We start from the raw sequence: 13,004 nt of genomic DNA, 5'->3' as shown, positions 1-13,004 counted from the left end.
ATAATGCCCATATTATTATCACTCACTTGGAACATGCACACCTCTTGCATTCAGGTGACCACGCATTAGCTTGTAGCCGGTGTTTGGATGACTTCTGTGAATTTCACTTACAATACGGTCTAACTCCTCATCATTCACAGCTGAATAGAGATCTGTCTTTCTGTACAAACAAGAAAAACACAACATCAAGTAATGTTACCTTAAACGTCATATTCTTTCCCGAGTGTATGAGAGCAGCAATTCATAAACAGAAAACTCATGAATTTAGTGTAAATACCTTAAACTGTATTGTTGCATGCGCCTCCTGATGGTCCTCTTTGACACACCGAACATCGCTGCAATTTGAACTGCGGGAACTCCACAAAGAAGTTGATGCTCCAGAACTGCACTCGGTATGTCAAACGCCAAACGCCCCGGGTCCCTGTGTGTGTTGGGCCTGAAGTGCCCTGGTACCAGAGAAGCGGTGGACAACTTCTTCTAGATTTGCAATCACTCTGTGGTCGATATCTTCGTCGGAAAGTGCGGAAATGACTCCAACAACTTCAATAAGTTCCTCTGCTTTACTAGCTACATGCTCTGGGTCAGCAGGTCCTGCTTCTATATCCTCTGCTAAGTTTAAAATGTCTCCCTAACCAACTCCCTGGAAAGTTCTGGAGATCCTCCATTGTCTCTATAAGGGTTGGCCTACTCTACTTTCAGACCAAAGCAATGGATCAGACTAGATTCGCGTTAGCCCCGCCCACTGACTTTGATGGGTCAGTTTGACAGTTTTAAGTAATTCATGAATCACTGCAATGCAGGATCGTGAAATGTAAATGTAAATAGTGAAATAATTATATATGTATTTTACATAAAATGAATCGGTATTTGAATTAATTAATGATACATTTAATTACACATTTATGTATTTAATTCAAATTTTAATTAATTAATGACACATTTAAGTAATTATTTAATGGTGTATTTATTTATTTAATTGTGGCACTTTTAGTCCTCCATAGGGACCAACACTTTACATGTTGCGTTTATATTTTTGTTCAGTATATTTGGCGCTTCGCAAGCATACTCTATTATTGCTTTTGAATGCTCAGTAGTTATATTATTTGGACTTGATTTGTATTGATGTATTATTTATTATCTTCAGTTGGTCTGTTGAACACATCCTTACTATTTTAGTAATTTAACTCAGTAAATAATGTCTACATTTAAGAAGTGTGTGTTATTGTATCAGATAAAAACCACAAAATAGGATAGACCTCCACTTTTCTAATTTTCACCCACAAAGTAGTGTTGACGGATCCTCTTCACATTGTTTTATCTGGCAAGGGCCTCTGCACCTTAACCTTTATTACTAGATTGAAGACAACCTCACAAATAGGATAATTCATATCCGTTTTCTAATCAGTGTTGCTGATCAATGGTGCACTTTCTGTGAAAGGAGGGGTTACATTAGGCTGTCATTAACAAGAAGTATAACTTATCGGGTGTATGTATGTAAGTTAATTTAATTGTAACAGAATACTCTCCATGAGTTGTATCAATATACTAACATGGATTTATGTAGAATTACTTAACTTTGTTTCATTTTAATGCTTTTATTATTTAATTTTCCATAAATCTGATTCCATTTTTTGAATAGTCTTAAGTAGGCTTATGTTGCTATCCTAGCTTTGTGCAAGAGTGTACAGTATTCAGGCCATTTCATATCAGGTTGTCACAACCTTATTTTTGTGAAAGTACATGCAGTAAGGTAATACCCCGCATGCACGCTAATTCTCCTAATAAAGATATAATAAATACAATTGCTTATGTCTCGCTGTGCCTTAGTTAAGTTCAATAGGTGTTATATTGATACTTTGTTTAATCACTTTACTGAGAATCTTATTTCCCGCACTCTCTCACTAGGCGTCGGTCATGCACATTGACATTCCTCAGGGAGAGCAGCACTTCATCCTCTTGTAGTAGGAGGCTAGAACAACAACGTGTATATCACACTAGAAGACCAGAGTCCACATCAACTTATCTAAAGAAGTGTAGCCGGTTATTCACGGGTCGAAAGATAACAATATATACTTTGTCTATCATCCCGACCAGGAATTTACTGACTGATTCCTACTTTGGATCCCCGAAAGGACGTGTAGTTCAGGGCATCGACTCATTCGACTGTTCAGCACTTGGGATTAGTATATTTGTGGAAAAGAGCCTCAAATTGTGAACCAGATGATGAAAAGATGACCATTTATCTTTGGATAATCCTCTTCTTGGCACAAAGTAGTAGAGCAATCCCTGGTAAGTCTGAATAGTTATCCCTATACTACATGACTAGGCTACTTTTCATGAATGTTTAATATAATATTTTATATGGCTACTCAGTACATTTGCGCAGTAAGCATTTGTCAACACATCGATTTTAGCCTATTTCAAGGGACACCAGTGTGTTGCGTTATGGATGTATTAGACTTCAGAACTTCATTGGGGGCATACTTATGTTTCACTGTACAGCCTCACCTATGGATTGTGCCCCCATGAAATCTGGTATCTGTCAACTCAGTGACACCCACAGAACACAACTACAGTGGGGGAAAAAGTATTTAGTCAGCCACCAATTGTGCAAGTTCTCCCACTTAAAAAGATGAGAGGCCTGTAATTTTCATCTTAGGTACACGTCAACTATGACAGACAAAATGAGAAAAGAAAATCCAGAAAATCACATTGTAGGATTTTTAATTAATTAATTTGCAAATTATGGTGGAAAATAAGTATTTGGTCAATAACAAAAGTGTCTCAATACTTTGTTATATACCCTTTGTTGGCAATGACACAGGTCAAACGTTTTCTGTAAGTCTTCACAAGGTTTTTCACACACTGTTGCTGGTATTTTGGCCCATTCCTCCAGATCTCTAGAGCAGTGATGTTTTGGGGCTGTCGCTGCAGCAACACGGACTTTCAACTCCCTCCAAAGATTTTCTATGGGGGTTGAGATCTGGAGACTGGCTAGGCCACTCCAGGACCTGAAATGCTTCTTACGAAGCCACTCCTTAGTTGCCGGGCGGTGTGTTTGGGATCATTGTCTGCTGAAAGACCCAGCCACGTTTCATCTTCAATGCCAATGCTGATGGAAGGAGGTTTTTCACTCAAAATCTCACGATACATGGCCCCATTCATTCATTCCTTTACACGGATCAGTCGTCCTGGTCCCTTTGCAGAAAAACAGCCCCAAAGCATGATGTTTCCACCCCCATGCTTCACAGTAGGTATGGTGTTCTTTTTGATGCAACTCAGCATTCTTTTGTCCTCCAAACACGACGAGTTGAGTTTTTACCAAAAAGTGCTATTTTGGTTTCATCTGACCATATGACATTCTCCCAATCCTCTTCTGGATCATCCAAATGCACTCTAGCAAACTTCTGACGGGCCTGGACATGTAAGACTTGTACTGTCTTAAGCAGGGGGACACGTCTGGCACTGCAGGATTTGAGTCCCTGGCGGCGTAGTGTGTTACTGATGGTAGGCTTTGTTACTTTGGTCCCAGCTCTCTGCAGGTCATTCACTAGGTCCCCCGTGTGGTTCTGGTATTTTTGCTCACCGTTCTTGTGATCATTTTGACCCCACAGGGTGAGATCTTGCGTGGAGCCCCAGATCGAGGGAGATTATCAGTGGTCTTGTATGTCTTCCATTTCCTAATAATTGCTCCCACAGTTGATTTCTTCAAACCAAGCTGCTTACCTATTGCAGATTCAGTCTTCCCAGCCTGGTGCAGGTCTACAATTTTGTTTCTGGTGTCCTTTGACAGCTCTTTGGTCTTGGCCATAGTGGAGTTTGGAGTGTGACTGTCTGAGGTTGTGGACAGGTGTCTTTTATACTGATAACAAGTTCAAACAGGTGCCATTAATACAGGTAACGAGTGGAGGACAGAGGAGCCTCTTAAAGAAGAAGTTACAGGTCTGTGAGAGCCAGAAATCTTGCTTGTTTGTAGGTGACCAAATACTTATTTTCCACTATAATTTGCAAATAAATTCATTAAAAATCCTACAATGTGATTTTCTGGATTTTTTTCTCAATTTGTCTGTCATAGTTGACGTTTAGGTATGATGGAAAATTACAGGCCTCTCATCTTTTTTAAGTGGGAGAACTTGCACAATTGGTGGCTAACTAAATGCTCCCCCCCACTGTATGTAGAGAGTTTACACACATATTAGCATCTTAGCTCTTATTGTAGGACTTTGACTGTGGGAAATCACCTTTCCAGTCAGTCTTTGTGTTAGACATTCATATACACCCATGAAATGGGGTATCAGTCTACTCCGTGACACATTTACATTTACGTCATTTAGCAGACGCTCTTATCCAGAGCGACTTACAAATTGGTGCATTCACCTTATAGCCAGTGGGATAACCACTTTACGATATGTTTTTTGTGAGGGGGTAGAAGGATTACTTTATCCTATCCCAGGTATTCCCTTAAAGAGGTAGGGTTTCAAGTGTCTCCGAAGGTGGTGAGTGACTCCGCTTGTCCTGGCATCGTGAGGGAGCTTGTTCCACCATTGGGGTGCCAGAGCAGCGAACAGTTTTGACTGGGCTGAGCGGGAACTGTGCTCGCAGAGGTAGGGGGCCAGCAGGCCAGAGGTGGATGAACGCAATGCCCTTGTTTAGGTGTAGGGACTGATCAGAGCCTGAAGGTACGGAGGTGCGTTCCCCCTCACAGCTCCGTGAGGCAAGCACCATGGTCTTGTAGCAGATGCGAGATTCAACTGGAAGCCAGTGGAGTGTGCGGAGGAGCGGGGTGACGTGAGAGAACTTGGGAAGGTTGAACACCAGACGGGCTGCGGCATTCTGGATGAGTTGTAGGGGTTTAATGGCACAGGCAGGGAGCCCAGCCAACAGCGAGTTGCAGTAATCCAGACGGGGAGATGACAAGTGCCTGATTAGGACCTGTGCCACTTCCTGTAAGGCAGGGTCGTACTCTCTGAATGTTGTAGAGCATGAACCTACAGGATCGGGTCACCGCCTTGATGTTAGCGGAGAAACGACAGGGTGTTGTCCAGGGTCACGCCAAGGCTCTTTGCACTCTGGGAGGAGGACACAACGGAGTTGTCAACCGTGATGGCGAGATCATGGAACGGGCAGTCCTTCCCTGGGAAGAAGATCAGCTCCGTCTTGCCGAGGTTCAGCTTGAGGTGGTGATCCGACATCCATACTGATATGTCTGCCAGACATGCAGAGATGCGATTCGCCACCTGGTTATCAGAAGGGGGAAAGGAGAAGATTAGTTGTGTGTCGTCAGCGTAGCAATGATAGGAGAGGCCATGTGAGGATATGACAGAGCCAAGTGACTTGGTGTATAGCGAGAATAGGAGAGGGCCTAGAACTGAGCCCTGGGGGACACCAGTGGTGAGAGCACGTGGTGCGGAGACAGATTCTCGCCACGCCACTTGGTAGGAGCGACCTGTCAGGTAGACGCAATCCAAGAGTGAGCTGCGCCGGAGATGCCCAACTCGGAGAGGGTGGAGAGGGAGGATCTGATGGTTCACAGTATCAAAGGCAGCAGACAGCTCTAGAAGGACAAGAGCAGAGGAGAGAGAGTTAGCTTTAGCAGTATGGAGCCTCCGTGACACAGAGAAGAGCAGTCTCAGTTGAATGACCAGTCTTGAAACCTGACTGGTTTGGACACCCACAGAACACATAGCAGAGGTCAATTGGTGGCATTCTGAGTGAGGTGAAGTGATAATACCTGTGAATGTCAAGTCATCACATTGGGTTGTCATAGCAATTGACATGGAGCATAGAGTGAGTAATGAGACAACCATAACATTAAGTTGTGGAATAATGGACTCCTTACAGCACGTGTTAAACTCATTCCACGGAGGGCCGAGTGTCTGCGTGGTTTTCACTCCTCCCTTGTCTTTTTGATTGATGAATTAAGGTCACTGATTAGTAAGGAACTCCCCTCACCTGGTTGTCTAGGTCTTCATTGAAAGGAAAAACCAAAACCAGCAGACACTAGGCCCTCCATGGAATGAGTTTGACACCCCTGCCTTACAGCTATACCAAATGGAGATCAATGGCATTCTGTACCGATTGCAAAAATACCTTGCTGTGCAATATTTGGCATTGAATAGAGTTGTGATGGATATTGTCCTTGATTATTAATTCTGGCATGAATAACTCAGTTGTGGTATCTACTGTATGTATGTTTGTTTTCCAAAGCAGTCGTTTCAGGGCAAAGCATTAATCAATTCTGCGACAAAGGAATGAGAGACTGCCTGTTGTATGAGTTGACAAGGTGAACAATCTGTCTGTGCCCTTGAGCAAGGCATCTAACCCCTAATTGCTCCTGTAATTCACTCTGGATAAGAGCTGCCTACAAATGACAAATGTAAAATGTTGACAGAAAACAAAGTACTTGTTTAGAAAGCTCTAGCTGAGTGATCTAATTTTATGATATGCCTGTTGTGAAATCATTATTTATGAATTCATCGTTATTAATGAACTCATCTAATGAAATATAAGTTGTCACTGAGTAGGCTGATACCCAATTTCATGAGTGCACAATCCATAAGTTAGTCTGTACAGTGCAATATGAATGTCCAATACACACGATAGACTGACTGACGGATGGTGTTTTCCCACAGTCCAAGTCCTGTAATAAGAGCTAAGATGCTAATATTTGTGTAAACTCTACATAGTTATGTTCTGTGGGTGTCACTGAGTAGGTTGGTACCCCATTTCATGGCACAATCCATAGGTTAGGCTGTACAGTGCATGTAAGTATGCCCGCAATGCAATTCTGAAGTCTAAAACCTGCACAACGCGATTTCAAGTTAGTTTTTTGGTCGTCATGTGCGCTAGTACAATATAAAAAAACTGATTCAACTGTTTTTTTGTTGTTGGTCAAATTAACTAATTATCTTTTGTTGAATTTATATAACAACATTCCAACCAACATTCTATAGTCCAATTGTGGCATGTTTTCATTATTTTTAACCGTTTGCATCAGTTTCAATGTAGGACTTTTATTTTGAAGGCAAACCGTCAATTCCACTATTGTTGCTCACACTGTTGTTTACCACACAAGTACAACGGACCACAATGTAGAAGTTCTGCTCAAAATTCAGTAGGCATATTCTCAACCTTGTTCTCTCTAAAAATTACAATACTGAAGTGGATCTGTGTCTTGTAACAATGCTTATCAATAAGGCAAAAAAAATCAAGTACAAAGCGGGCACATTTGGTCCCATGTGGCTCAGTTGGTAGAGAATGGAGCTTGCAACGCCAGGGTTGTGGGTTCCATTCATACGGGGCCAGTACGAAAATGTATGCACTCACTACTGTAAGTCGCTCTGGATAAGAGCATCTGCTAAATGACTAAAACGTAAATTTAAAGGTAGAGGACGTTTGCATTTTCCCTATCCAGACCAGACCTGGGTCAAATACATACTCAAGTATTTGAGGTGTGCTTAATTGATTTACACTTTTTGGGACTATTCCATTGGTTCCAAATATGTATAAGTATTTTACATAGGCCCATGTATTTGAGGCTTCCCCCACCCCCCTCTTATATGTGGTCCTCTGTAGCTCAGCTGGTAGAGCACGGTGCTTGTAACGCCAAGGTAGTGGGTTCGATCCCCGGGGACCACCCATACACAAAAATGTGTGCACGCATGACTGTAAGTCGCTTGGATAAAAGCGTCTGCTAAATGGCATATTATATTATTATTATATTATATAGCAATAGGGTAACAAGTCATTGGACTGGACATGCGCTAATGAGACATTCTTTAAACAGAGTGAAGGTGTGGGAGGATAGAAGGCCTATAGGCTACATTTAGCCCCCTGCCTCTGAGCAATGCAGTATAATATGGTCATTGATATTACTCCCTTCTGGCCGTTGGTCTGTTGCAGGCAGCTAAACCCAGCAACAGCAGCTGTAGTGAGCTGCCACAGTGGAGAGCTTTCAGCCCCTACAGCCTGTATGACGTCTGCTCTGTCTGCACTCAGGCTCAAGTCGGAGCACGTAGATACTCGGCCAAGATGCATGCAATGGCCCAAGCAACACAATGGAGACAAACAGTTCTAAAGACAAAAGCCTCTTGCAAAAACAACTATTTTTCAAATATCTTTGAAAAACCATTTTCATATGTCACAATGTCCACTTCAAAATGTTTCATGTCTGCACATTACAATAACTGAACAAATACAATTTTGTAGGCTACCTTTTGAGGGGTATCTAGCTAGCTCTGCTGTAATGCTCACTGCTGATGTTGGGATCTGATGTAGCCTCAGATCCTGTCCATTATATTTTCTGAATGGCATTTAGAGTAGTGAAGGGCCCATAGTGAAGAAGAAATTACCACAATGGACTTAAGCTATTAATGAATGACTCATTTAAGTATCTGGTGTCTCCCTCTTTGACCTTTAGGGAATCCGGGTTTACCAAGAACCCCGCCAACCTCACGGTAACCCAGGGCAACATGGCTCGACTGGGTTGTGCCATCGAGGGCCTGAGTGAGCCGGAGATCGTGTGGATGAAGGACGGGGAGAAGTTGTACAGTACAGACCAGATGTACATCACCGTGGAGCAACACCACTGGGAGACCTTCCACAGGTCGGTGCTTCAGTAGTCCTGACCTACTATTAAATAGTGTTATCCTCACCACTTTATAGGCTGATTGGAAGATGTCTTCAGACCTTCCATCATAGAATCACATTTATTGTGTTGCATTTCACCAGAAATCATTGGGAAGCTGTCTTGCAAAGCACAAGCAAACTAACCTTGGAGCGTTGCAAAGCACTTAGCTCACAACCACCATATCAGCTTCTCATGAGGTCAGGTGTCCTGACAGTTAGTTACTATTTCAGAGAAAGTGCTTGTACGTTGAATCAGTAAGCTGGAAAAAACAACATTGTTTTATCTTTAAACCCTGTGGCTGCTTGCATTGCCTTTTATCCTTCAAAAGTCTTAAAAATGAAGAAACATGCAGTGTAATACCGTAAATAGAGGTAGTAATGCTGTTCCTGGCTTTGAACGACTTTCTCCCCTCTGACTCAACATCAGACCTGGTTCAAATACTATTTGAAATCTTTCAAATACTTTCAGCGTTTGTTTTAGCCTGCCTGGAGTGCCAAGTAGGTGGGATTTGCACTTCTATGACATTTATATTGGTTCAAATGGCAATGGGTAAGCTCAATCAAGCACAGCTTAAGTATTTGAAATTATTCAAATAGTATTTGAACTCAGGTCTGCTCAACATGGCGGAACAGAACATGCAGTTTTGGGTGCTGGTGGTGGAGATGTGGGTGAGGTTTAATAATCAGCTTGGGGAGGCTTTGTCCCTGGCAGAAAGAGAAAGAACCTGTAAATAACATGGCTGGAGTGGAGAGACAGGGGTCTACCCCTACCGTAACCCACCCAGCAGGGAAACCAGGCCCCATAGTGGGGCAGGGGCAGGCTGGATTGGAATGCAGTTAGCTGCCTGTGACTGAGTGACCTAAAGCTTGATGCAGACTGCTAGACCTGCTGGTTAAGTGAACTTGCATTGCCAGTGGCAGCCGTTTCTGTTAATCTCATGCACATGTGCTAGGCACTGAAGCTCAAAGGTCTTCAGTTTGACCTCTCATCACACACACAACAATGTCCTAGATACCACGGACATCCACCATATGCTGTGTCTAGTCTACGGAACTAGAATGACATGATTGATAGATATTAATAATTCATATTTCTGTGGTCTAGTGACTAGTCCTTCATTGGTTGTTGATTGGAGTGGTGAGTTTGGATGCGGTTGTTGTCAGAAGTGGGATACCATACACGGGTTAGGTGACAACGTCACGAAAATGGTGCGTTCGCGTCGATGGGGCAGAAGTCTGTGTGTTATTACGATTCTGGATAGTCAGATAGCTAGCAACAATTACAACAAGCTGCCTTATGGGGAATCGTAGGTGGCTTGTTTCAGCTCGTTGTATCTTGTTATTGATATCATGTTTTGAGGTGTTTTGACTCTTGTCTAGCTAGCTAACCAACAATTGTAACAATGTATTTGAGAGACAAGTGCTCGTTGTGCAAACTTATGTATGTTTTCAATAACGATTTGGAGAGGAAATCTACTGGTTTACATGTTGTCAACAATCCTTTGATTTTAAGCCAACCTCGCATATTTTGCTCCACAGTTGTGCACTGCTGTCGGTTTTGTTGCTAAACAACCCACCCATCTATGAGTGAGTAGGACCTGTAAATGCAGGCAATGATTTCCTGAGTGACTCCTAATACAAATACACAGGGTACTCCTGCTGAGTGTAATTTGCCCCAAGTTAGTTTATTGCTCCAATTAGTTACGGTGTTCCACTTCCAGTGGTTGAAAGTACTTAAGTAAAAATTACTTTAAAGTACTACTTAAATAATTTTTTTGGGTATCTGTACTTTACTATTTATATTTTTTTTGAATACTGTTACTTCACTACATTCCTAAAGAAAATAATGTACTTTTTACTCCATACATTTTCCCTGACACCCAAAAGTACTCGTTACATTTTGAATGTTTAACAGGACAGGAAATTGATCCAATTCACGCACTTGTCAAGAGAACATCCCTGGTCATCCCTACTGCCTCTGATCTGGCAGACTCACTAAACACATGCTTAGTTTGTAAATTATATCTGAGTGATGGAGTGTGCCCCTGGCTATCCTTAAATAAATAAATAAAAACAAGAACTGTACTGTCTGATTTTCTTAATATAAGGAATTTGAAATGATTTATACTTTTACTTTTGATACTTAAGTATATTTTAGCAATTACATTTACTTCTACTCAATTAGTATTTATCTGGGTGACTTTGAACAAGTATGACAATTGGGTACTTTTTCCACAACTGCCTACTTCATCTGTCAACAAGGGGTTCTTTATCTTTATTGTTCTGGTGTCAGTTTTTCTTCTGCTACCCAGTTATATGTGATGGGCTTTTACCTCCATTCTGCCTAATGGGTCTCCCCTCATCTATCAGTACTAAACTACATCATATTTTTAGGAGAGGTGTTTTTGGACGTGCTCTGGGAATAATTTGAAATGTGATTTATTTTTTTTGCATCATGTCAAGTTAAGTACTAGGGGAATCATTGCGAGTGTCTGTCTGTCTGGGTGGTTTCAGTGTGAAGTCTGTCCAGCAGCAGGATGCAGGGAAGTACTGGTGTGAGGTAGAGTTCCGAGGCTCGACCATCTCTTCGGAGCCCGCCTGGATAACAGTAGAGGGTAAATCAATCAATGCATTTAAATCAATAAATGTTGTCCTCTCTGTCTGTCTCTTTCTATCTCTCAACACAATGGCCTTTTTTCAATGACTTGATAAAATGTATTATCCTGATCCCGTGGTCGTACTTTCTGATTCTTTATGTGAAAGGACAAATGTCTTGACCTGAGATTGGAAATGCGTTGTAATTGGTTGAAAACACATAAAAGTGTAAAAGTTTTGTTTGATACTTGTAGACACCAGCCAGTCTTCTGTCACATCCCACAAAAGTGGATTGACTGGATGTTTCATTAGTTGTCTGTTTCATTCCGTTCTCGTGATATGCAAGCTTTTCATCATAGTGTCTCTCCTCCTTCATTTCTCGTTTATGTTGAGCTGGTTCGGTTTCAGTAAAAAGGAGCCTCCTACACTCTGCCATGTAAGCTCCCGAGTGTGAGCTCCCGAGTGGCGCAGTGGTCTAAGTCACTGCATCGTAGTGCTAGCTGTGCCACTAGAGATCCTGGTTTGAATCCAGGCTCTGTCGTAGCCGGGCCGTGACCGGAGACCCATGGGGCGGCGCGACAATTGGCCCAGCGTCGTCCAGGGTAGGGAGGGAATGGCCGGCAGGGATGTAGCTCAGTTGGTAGAGCATGGCGTTTGCAACGCCAGGTTTGTGGGTTTGATTCCACGGGGGCAGTAGGAAAAAAAAAAAAAATGTATGCAGTCACTAACTGTAAGTCACTCTGGATAAGAGCGTCTTGCTAATGACTACAATGTAACTGGACCTGCCTGGCCCTTCCATCTACTGTTAGACTGCAGTGGGTCTCATTCATCTCAATCAACACTGTTGACCAGAGCCTCTCAGTATAAGCCTGTGTCCCAAATGGAATCCTATTCCCAATGTAGTGCACTACTTTTGACCAGGGCCTGGACTCTGGTCAAAAGTAGTGCACTATATAGGGAAAAGGGGTGCCATTTGGGCATATATCAAATACTTTTGCTGCTGAGTGCCAACCTAGAGTCAGGAATGCAGCAGCCATATACTCCACTTAACAGGCGTTGATGTTTTCCCTATTTGACTCCCAGAGACTGATGTTTCCCTGGAATGTGAGAGTAATCAGAAACGTTTCAGCCCAGCTGATGATTCCAGTTATGACTCTGACTCTTTGTGATTGTCAGTCAGTTAATGATTAACCAGGCAGTATCCCCCAGTGCCTGGTAGTAATCACTGTACAGTACACACACACACACACACAAACACGCCTTCCTGTAAACATATTTGTCATGGAAGGATTAGCTCAAGGACATTTATTTAATGGAGGGATACAACAGGCTTATCAAGACAGTCTAGTTTAGGAGTTATTCATTGTGCTGGCCTTGTTTCCTTATCAGCAGGTAGAACACGCTCTCCCCAGCTACAACACCATACTGTGGTACCGGCAGGTAGAACACGCTCTCCCCAGCTACAACACCATACTGTGGTATCAGCAGGTAGAACACGCTCTCCCAGCTACAACACCATACTGTGGTATCAGCAGGTAGAACACGCTCTCCCCTAGCTACAACACCATGCTGTGGTATCAGCAGGTAGAACACGCTCTCCCCAGCTACAACACCATACTGTGGTATCAGCAGGTAGAACACGCTCTCCCCAGCTACAACACCATGCTGTGGTACCGGCAGGTAGAACACGCTCTCCCCAGCTACAACACCATACTGTGGTATCAGCAGGTAGAACACGCTCTCCCCAGCTACAACACCATACTGTGGTACCGGCAGGTAGA

The 13,004-nt window shown here is 42.7% G+C and overlaps 1 protein-coding gene across 1 annotated transcript; it reads left to right on the top strand.

Annotated features, from left to right (window-relative positions):
• Positions 1–6,251: 6,251 nt before the first annotated feature.
• Positions 6,252–12,407, top strand: LOC123486150 (tyrosine-protein kinase receptor TYRO3-like). Its single transcript, XM_045217368.1, has 4 exons — positions 6,252–6,283; positions 8,420–8,605; positions 11,143–11,243; positions 12,400–12,407. Exons 1-4 carry the CDS (start codon positions 6,252–6,254, stop codon positions 12,405–12,407), a joined length of 327 nt encoding a protein of 108 aa, XP_045073303.1.
• The last annotated feature ends 597 nt before the right edge of the window (positions 12,408–13,004 follow it).

Source organism: Coregonus clupeaformis, unplaced genomic scaffold (genome assembly GCF_020615455.1).
Source record: "Coregonus clupeaformis isolate EN_2021a unplaced genomic scaffold, ASM2061545v1 scaf1035, whole genome shotgun sequence".
NCBI classification, from domain to species: Eukaryota; Metazoa; Chordata; class Actinopteri; order Salmoniformes; family Salmonidae; genus Coregonus; species Coregonus clupeaformis.
The sequence above is the reverse complement of the archived record's forward strand: the minus strand, read 5'-3'. Positions and strand labels throughout refer to the sequence as shown.

Bases quoted from the DNA above. Each gene is read 5' to 3' on its own strand.
- LOC123486150 (XM_045217368.1), top strand. From the start codon at position 6,252: ATGAGAGACTGCCTGTTGTATGAGTTGACAAG. The intron at 6,284-8,419 runs GTGAACAATCTG...TTTGACCTTTAG, and splicing joins CTGTTGTATGAGTTGACAAG to GGAATCCGGGTTTACCAAGA. The intron at 8,606-11,142 runs GTCGGTGCTTCA...GGGTGGTTTCAG, and splicing joins CACTGGGAGACCTTCCACAG to TGTGAAGTCTGTCCAGCAGC.